Genomic DNA, 8505 nt, shown 5'->3' on the forward strand with positions numbered 1-8505 from the left:
TCTCCTTTCATCTTTGAGGCTTGTGCGCACACGCATGTGCGTGTGTGCGTGTGTCAGTGTCAAGGGGTGGGATGGAGGATCTGGCAAATAAAACCAGATGATGGTCAGAATGAAGGAAACATCATGTCCGAGCGCAGCGGATGGATCCGCACCCGGTGTGAGCTGCTTCTTCAAACATCTGCCAGCTCCATTTACCATCAGAGGCACCGATACTGAAAGAGACATTTCTGTCAATTTCAAGGATTACAGCAGGGGGAACACACAGCCCTGCGGCAAATGAATGAGGATGAATGGGATAGAGTTGTAAGTCATCACTGAAAAACTATTGTCGTTCGCTACATCTGACAGCGACACGCGTCTCAGCTCCACATTCTGTCTACCTACTGTGCTTACATTTAAAAACAGATAAATTTCCATGAAGACTTCCAGTTCAGAAGTGTTTTTTAGGCCATCCACGAAAGAAGAACACTGACTTGTCACACAATGGTCAGCGCTATTCACTTCCCCTGTCCGTGCTTTTAATGTTGTGGCTGATCGGTGTATTCCAGCATTATAAATTTATGGTAAATCTGTTCGCAAGCCAATGAATGTAAATCCTATATTTACTCCAGTATGCATAGACTTTAAAAAAACGCGTAATTAACAGACAAAAAAATAATTCAAATGGTGCTGCATCCCACAGGTAGCCTATTAAATGTCTTAAATGCTAGATAATTGGTTGTCACAGCAGTAAGGGAACAACAATCAGGCAGGTTAAGAGTTAGGACAAGGCCTCACAAGAGCCTATGAGAACGCTTCGAGGGAATTGCAGCCATACTGAAACTGAATACTCCATGGAACAGCTTGACACTGATTGGACTCCTATCATCCGCTAACAGCTAGCTAAACGGTAACTAGCTAACGGTCGGATTTAAAAAAAATAACCCTTCTTTCTCCTGTTGATTGGTTGCTGAATTTATCCAGCTAATAAACCTGTGCAGAGAACGTGATAGTATTACTTCATATTTAACAAATAAATAATAGAAGTAGAACTTTTGACAGCGTGTTACAGGTGATAATGGGACAAAAGTCCGAGGCAGAGCAGCCAAAGGCTGTGATTTAATGCCTGGCTCGCTCTGCACTAAAGCCAGTTCAGCCCTCCGCATTCTATTTAAAACCATGCAGTCATCAGTATTACTTGAGCGTGCCAAGCTTTGGCCATTTCTGTTTTTTCAGCAGATTCCCAAACCACAAAACTGGTTGGTGCTGATTGGCCGGGGGTCTTTCCGCCTATTGTCTCATCACTTTGTTGTGTAGCCCCAGTTTCCCCCTGTTCGCCCCCCTGCTATTAGTCTGCTGGAAGGCTGCCTGTCTTGGCATTATAGGATCTTGTTGTGTTTTGTCAGGCAGCCCTGTCTTCATAAGCCACTCCATAGGGGTTAATTAAGGTAAGATAATGCCGAATAGCGTCTAAAAATGGTTGATGTTCATTTGGTTGTTTGGATTTTGTTGGTTTGCTTTCATTTGTTCCTGCTTTGTGCGCTCAATGCTGTAGCTCTGTGGCTCCATGCTGAATGTTTCAGAAAATGTGGTTTCTTCTCTTAAAAAAAAAATGTTCTTATACCAGCCTCAGAAGTTGAAGTGCCACAGCCAGTTAGGTACAAATGGACATTATGTGTAGATAAAACTGCAACGTGGTGAATGAAAACACATGAAAACCCAATCTCCTCTAGAGGATTCTTCCCACAAAATATCAATTTTTTGAACTGGGACAGGATCCCTGTCAGTTGAGGTGCTTTGTGAAAAAAAAAAAAAAAAAACAGAATTTTCCCTCCTCCTTGTTGAGTCAATTTTCTCAGGTGTTTTATAAGTAGAGGACACCCGAGGAGAGAGGAGAGATATTTTGGATGAAAAGGTCAAGTGATGTTGAACAAACAGAACAGTCGATCTTGTAGCGGCTACGGCCGAGCTGACAATTAGCCAGGGGGGCTTCTTTCTGTGGTTTTAATTCTAAAAACCAAACCAAAAGAAAAGAAAAAAAAAAAAAACACCTTAGCCGACCTCTTTCTAGCATTAGCATTCTGAGGCAATTTTCATTTGTCGCGTCCCGCGAATCGAACGTATTTCGAAAGTGTTTCGGTTCAGACTGAGACAGCTGCTGGAACTTGCCGCATAAGAGGTTCAGGGGGAAATGTGATCCAGAGGAAAATACAGAGCTCTTCAGTGAATACACAGAGCTCTTCAATGAGCATCCCGTTCAGGTTTCAGACATAACAAGATATATCTATCTATCATACTTTCCTCCTCCTCCTCCTCCCCACCCAAAAAAATAAATAAATAAATAAACCTATGACAGCTCTTATGTGAAAGAGAGGACGGCTACAGGATATTGCATCCAGCTGGAACAATGAGCAATAGATGTATCAAAGCATCGCTGGACTCTGTGTGTGTGTGTGTGTGTGTGTGTGTGTGTATGTGTGTGTGTGTGTGTGTGTGTGTGTGTGTGTGTGTGTGTGTGTGTGTATGTGTGCGTGTGTGTGTGCCCATCTTCAGTGATGAACCTCCAGGAGAACAAAGTGGAGCGCGCACACCGGGGTGACCCCACAGCTCAGTCCAGTAGAAATAATATGTTCATTACAATGCAATTACTGACACTTAGACCCTCTCACTGTGAAGTGTGTGTGTGTGACAGACAGAGAGGGGGAGAGGGAGAGGGAGAGGGAGGAGGGGGAGACCCAGCCCGGCCACAGACGCTTACTGACCTTATGTTTCTGTGTGTGTGTGTGTGTGTGTGTGTGTGTGTGTGTGTGTGTGTGTGTGTGTGTGTGTCTGCAGGTGCAGGATGTACAGCTTTATGGGTGGAGGGCTGTTCTGTGCAGGCGTGGGGAACATCCTCCTGATTGTTTCCACAGCAACCGATTACTGGATGCAGTATCGGCAGTCCGGCAACTACATGCACCAGGGCCTGTGGCGCTACTGTATGCCGATGAAGTGCTTCCCGCACAACGACAGCATCGGTGAGTGGAGCACGTTGCAGATGATAAGCGAGTGCTGGGGGATGCTGGCCGGCGTGGTTTCCATGTCGACGACACAGGGCCACTGTAAACCAGACACTATACGCACTATAGACTGTTAGCATGAGATGGCTGCATTACGACTTCTATTAAATTATGTTAAATAACACTACACTAAACTACAATACACTGTGGATTATGCTAAACATGTCTAATTTTAAAAGAAATCTGAAACAAAGTACAGCCAAGTATGTGTTCAATAATTTTCATTCTTAAGTGTTTTTTCAGAATTGGCTCTTCCTCTTCCTCCTCTCACATTCTTCTTCACTCTGCTCGGCTCACTCACCCCTGTTGACCTCTGATCTTGTCCACAGCACACATGGATGCGACCCGCGCCCTCATGATCCTTTCTCTTCTGGCCTGCTTCTTTGGCATCATCATCGGCATCATGGCCTTCATCCATTACTCCTCCTTCGACCGGTTTGACAAAACCTTCGCTGCAGGCGTACTGTTCTTCATCTCATGTGAGCGTCGTCGTTCCCGTTCCTTTATCTGTTGTTGCTTTGGTGTGAGCTGTTATTTGCATGTGATCTGACCTCAGTTGACTAAAGCCACCGCGCTCTGAGACCAAGGTCAGATTTTTGAAATAGGAAAAAAAATAAAAATAATAATGAATAGTCGTGAAATAATTTTGCATTAGTTCATTTCATCATCAGTCAATTTTTTTTCATCAGACTAAAGGACAAAAAGTTGTTTCTTTACATTTTTCCCCCCTTTTTTTTCTGCTCAGGCTTTTTCGTGTTTCTAGCAATGGCTGTGTACACTGGAGTCACTATTAACTACTATGGGAAACGCTATGGAAACTGGAGGTTCTCCTGGTCATATATCATTGGCTGGGTGTCAGTGGTGCTCACCTTCTTCTCAGGTAAACAAGCAACCCCACGAACCAAGCTGGTTTCTGCTCTTTCTCATATGTGCCATCGAATTCTTTCCTTCATCAGGGTCAGTGCACTCACAGTACTTTTCAGATTTTGTCATTAATTTTACACTACATGATGCAGCACTCTTTGAAAATAGAGACAAACGTAGTAAAGGGAATATGGCCTCAGCTATAGAGCCTTTACATGGAGCAGGACTTAATGAAAGTTTTCCACTTGTTGCAGGAAGTGCAACTGCCATGTGATGACAGAAATCATCCAGTTTACTAATTTGATGTTGTCTGCTATAGAATGAAAAGCACTCAAAACTAATCAACGTATAATCAAATCTCACTGAACATTAGCAATTTACCATTTTAAAGCATTGCTGTTGAATTCAAGGCACGGGTAACACTGCTAATGAACTGAGGCTGCACCTTTTTAAGCATCTAAGCCCCGTCATCAGACACATTAAAGCACAGTTCGCAAATAGACACAACAACATTTGACTTTGGCTTAAATTTGCTAATGGATGACAAGAGGCGCCTCGCTTGTCTTTACTTTTTTTCAGGTATATTCTATATGTGTGCCTATCGGATGCATGAATGCCCCAGGAATGCCAGCTCGCATTAGAGGACTGAAGCGATCATCCAGACTTAAGCCATGGATTCTGATCATGAGGGAGTGCATCAAGGCTTTGTGTTGATTCTCCTTTTGAGCATGAACGACGATTTCAATAAAAGCTGGGGTAAAACGTGACTCTTGGTTTTCATCCACAGGCACCGATCATGTTTTAATAACTGCCTTTAACAGGTACAGGATTTTATTTATTTATTTTAAGGTAGCTGACCACCTGGTTTAATGTCCCTAGGATATGGATAGTCCCACCTGCTGCATTTATAATACACCACTAAAAATTCCAATCAAAATGAAAGGATTTTTTTGTCTAGTTCACAAATTCACTTGAAACAAATATGGTTGTATGCCAATAAAATGAAATGTAAAACAATATTACCATGTCACCCCGGAGAGCACAATAAGAAGCATAGAAAATGAAACAAGCAAATTACATTACCTCACTCAAATTCTAAACTTTTACATTAAAGAAACACAACGAGACCCGTCCGTGTAGGAGGCATGCTGAACAATATCCAACTTGGACATGTTATTTGCGCCTAAATGCACTTGATAATTAAAGTTGGCGCATACAAGGTTATTCTTGGTTCGTCGTCCACTGTTCCACCGCTGCTTTTAAAACCTCAATCCCAAACGCGCCACTTAACGGAGTGACGCACTGTCTCATCGGCTCAAAATTTTTACTTAATGAAATGGCCGCGTAAAGCCGCTTAACTGCGTCCCAAGAACGGATCCTAAAGACGATTTCGCCGCCATTTGTTTCATTTACTTTCTAATTTTCCCCTGAAAGAACCTTGTTAGCCGGGTGCGCCCCATAAAAGGGATTGACGCAGCCAGGTGGTTACCTCCATCTGGTTTGGCCTTCCGTTTTAAAAGGACTTTTTTTTTTTTGCTACTTTTGGACTCCCCGGATCTCGATGCTTATATAACCCTATGCAGTTATTTGTTTTCTGGAGTGTTTATTTTACACGTGAAAACCTAGTATTCGTATAAGAAGAACACACTTTGAAGCAGCTTTAGTCACAATAAACTCACGGTTGAGTTATTACTCTAACATTAGATGACACTACGCACGCGTGAGCTCCGTTCTCGTAACATGTGTGATTTGCAGCCACCCAGTGTGCTAATTTGGTTTTAGCGTCTGTTCAACACAAACCTGTGCAAACTAATGCAACGGAACAGCACTTTTCCAGCGCAGCCGTAATTAATTTGTTCTCCCTCTATCTGATCAAATGGGAATCCTGTCCTCCAGTCCAAGGATTACAACTTCCGCTCTAACATCTCCCTTAATTGCCTAATAGCATTGCAGCATGAATTCCGCCTGCATTAAGATACTTCCACATTAACCGGGCTGATTGGAAATGTGATGACAACACCATATCAACAAATTACAGCGCACCGCTTTCTTTCATAAATGGGCGCAGGAGCGGCACTTGTACTCTCCCAGATTTCAATACCGACAATTACAGCCAATTTGGACAAAATTGCTTGACAGACCCGGAGCAGCCTCATCCTCCTGTGACACGTTCCACATCACTTGATTTCAAAAACCACTAGCACGAAGCGGGAGGCGCAGAAAATTATTTGACGGGACTCCCTCGGACAATTGAAAACGTTGCGCGTGCGGCGATCGAAAGTTTTGAGTCGGCGTGGGCGAGCTCCGCGCATGGAGAATGCATAAATATGGCACGGTGGTGGCAAGAAATTAAAATAAATAAATAAATAAAACAAAATTGACTAATTGTAACACGTGTGTGGCATGCAAATGTGCAAACACCTGCACCGTGGACTGAACAGGCGAGGACCGCTTTAAGCGAACAGCCAAACAAATTCACATTTTCGCCACCCGCTCATGTGAAAAAAATAAAATAAAATAAATAAATAAATCTAAGCCACTTGTAGCCCAACTCACTATTCAAAGGCCAAAGGCAAAATGTGAACTCTAATATAGGCCTCAGCCAGTTACTGGAATTTCTAATGTTGCCTCACATTAGATGCACCGTCCCCTGAACTAAACCGCAGAAACGAGAGCACTTCAGCACCATGGGGAGCGCCCTCTCCACCAACTACAGGCCAACTTCACTGCCAGCCTGCAGGCCACCACTAGAGAAGGAATGACGCTACTTGACAGATAAAAAGGACCCCACATCAGTTTAGACTCGAGTTTGGTGATGAAAACACACACACACACACACACCCTACTAAGTGTAAATAAAGACTGATATCCCAGGAGGCCACAGGCTGCCACACAAGACACCACGTTACTTCCTAAATGAACTGGGTGGGTTACGGTCACAGGTTATCTCGAATCTGTTTGGGTTTCTGTTTTTGTTTTTGTTTTTGTTTTTTTTCTCCACCAGCATCCGAAAGCGTCTCAGCCAATGGGAGCGAAGAGTCGGCACCTCCCTGCTCCCCTCCGCCCACCCAGAGCTCTAATTGGCTGATGCGCAAATCAATTTCCCCAATACTCTCGCGGAATAAATACTTGATGGAAATCTGCCCTCCCACCGATATCTATGTAATGCTCGGCGTAGTGCCATTCACTCACCACACACAGGGGCTGCATTTAAGCCCTGTAGACTTGGAGGGAAGAGGCACACGCTGATGCAGGCTTGAAGGCAGGAAAACAGCACACCCGAACTAGCACCATGAGTATGAACTACGCATCCGCGGCGCCCACACAGAGGTCAACGTCGTTTTTTATAGAGGACATCTTATTGCACAAGCCCAAGCCGCTGAGAGAGGTCATCCCGTCGCCGTTCTGCAGCTCCCTCGCCTCCCGGATGCCCATCCTGGAGTATGGATACCCGCTGATGCCAACGCCGATCCTGGCGCCACATCCGCACCATCCTCTCCACAAGCCAGAGCACCATCAGTATTTCTTCACGTCTGGTAAGCGCAACGAAGAAAGCCCGCGAGGCCTCTGGTGGTGGGAACTTCTGTCACAGAAATGCCTTCAGGAATGGATAAAGAGTAGAGACACTTTTTTGGCTGAAGCAGCTCTTAAAACTCCAAAAATTTTATGGACAATATAAATAGTAAAATGCGGATTTACACAAGTCTGTATTATTCTTAAGGGGATATAGAATGAAAGTGAGAGTCCAGTGGTTGAAAAAAATTGCAGTGTATTAATATAGGAAAAGTTAACATTTTCCTGTAGGCTATTTGGTTTTGAGGTCTCTCCAGAATAAATATTTTTTAAGTCGTCTGAAACTACTTTGAAAATACGCATTTGGACTAAGAGCTAGCTCTAATATTTAAAAATAAACCCGTGACAATTATTGTGTGGGATAAATAACGAGGCTTTTGTAAGGTGTTCATAAAGAAGTGGACAAAATCATATCTAGAAAATCACCAAACCTTTAGCCGAATAAATCGGTTATTTGCGGTAAAATAACTAAAACGTCGAGTTTTACAATGTCTTTTTTATTTGGTTTATTTGTTTATTGGTGTAAAGTTCTATTTTCCCGTGTTTCTCACCTGCAGGGATGCAAATGCCGGCCTTGTTCCAGCACCACGCAGAGTTACCGGGCAAGCACTGCAGACGCAGGAAGGCCCGGACGGTTTTCTCCGACTCGCAGCTGTCCGGCCTGGAGAAGCGGTTTGAAATCCAGCGGTACCTGTCCACGCCGGAGAGAGTGGAGCTGGCCACGGCGCTCAGTCTGTCCGAGACACAGGTACACGTGCGCTAAGCTCAGTCCGCCGTGCTGGTGGGAAGGGAACAAGAGGTGCAGGGTTGTTGTTACATGATCAAGTGTCGCTTGGACTGGTGTGGATCGTCTTTGCGCGAGTAAAGAGGAGGATGTTTTGGAATGTGCTTTCTTGGTTTGACCGTTCCTGTACCTCGACAAGAAGAACCTTAAACACATAAATCAGCAGGGAGAAAGACACGAGTTATGGATCTAGCCTGAATATTTAGATGTAAACCTAAAATATTAGAGCATGAATAAACATCCAGT

General features: G+C 44.0%; 2 protein-coding genes across 2 annotated transcripts in view; both read left to right on the forward strand.

The window, feature by feature from the left end:
• The first annotated feature begins 1262 nt into the window (after window positions 1–1262).
• On the forward strand, window positions 1263–4669 carry lim2.1 (lens intrinsic membrane protein 2.1). The gene is made up of 5 exons (XM_047607261.1): window positions 1263–1427; window positions 2815–2996; window positions 3368–3517; window positions 3784–3918; window positions 4482–4669. Exons 2-5 carry the CDS (start codon window positions 2822–2824, stop codon window positions 4541–4543), a joined length of 522 nt encoding a protein of 173 aa, XP_047463217.1. The 5' UTR covers window positions 1263–1427; window positions 2815–2821; the 3' UTR covers window positions 4544–4669.
• A 2047-nt stretch (window positions 4670–6716) lies between these two features.
• The window catches only part of bsx (brain-specific homeobox), a 2953-nt gene continuing 1164 nt past the window's right edge, over window positions 6717–8505 (forward strand). The window contains exons 1-2 of the mRNA XM_047607374.1: window positions 6717–7438; window positions 8033–8223. Coding sequence (XP_047463330.1) covers window positions 7195–7438; window positions 8033–8223 — 435 coding nt within the window. The 5' untranslated portion in view covers window positions 6717–7194. The remainder of the gene's footprint in view (window positions 7439–8032; window positions 8224–8505) is intronic.

Source organism: Mugil cephalus, chromosome 15 (assembly GCF_022458985.1).
Source record: "Mugil cephalus isolate CIBA_MC_2020 chromosome 15, CIBA_Mcephalus_1.1, whole genome shotgun sequence".
Classification (NCBI taxonomy): domain Eukaryota; kingdom Metazoa; phylum Chordata; class Actinopteri; order Mugiliformes; family Mugilidae; genus Mugil; species Mugil cephalus.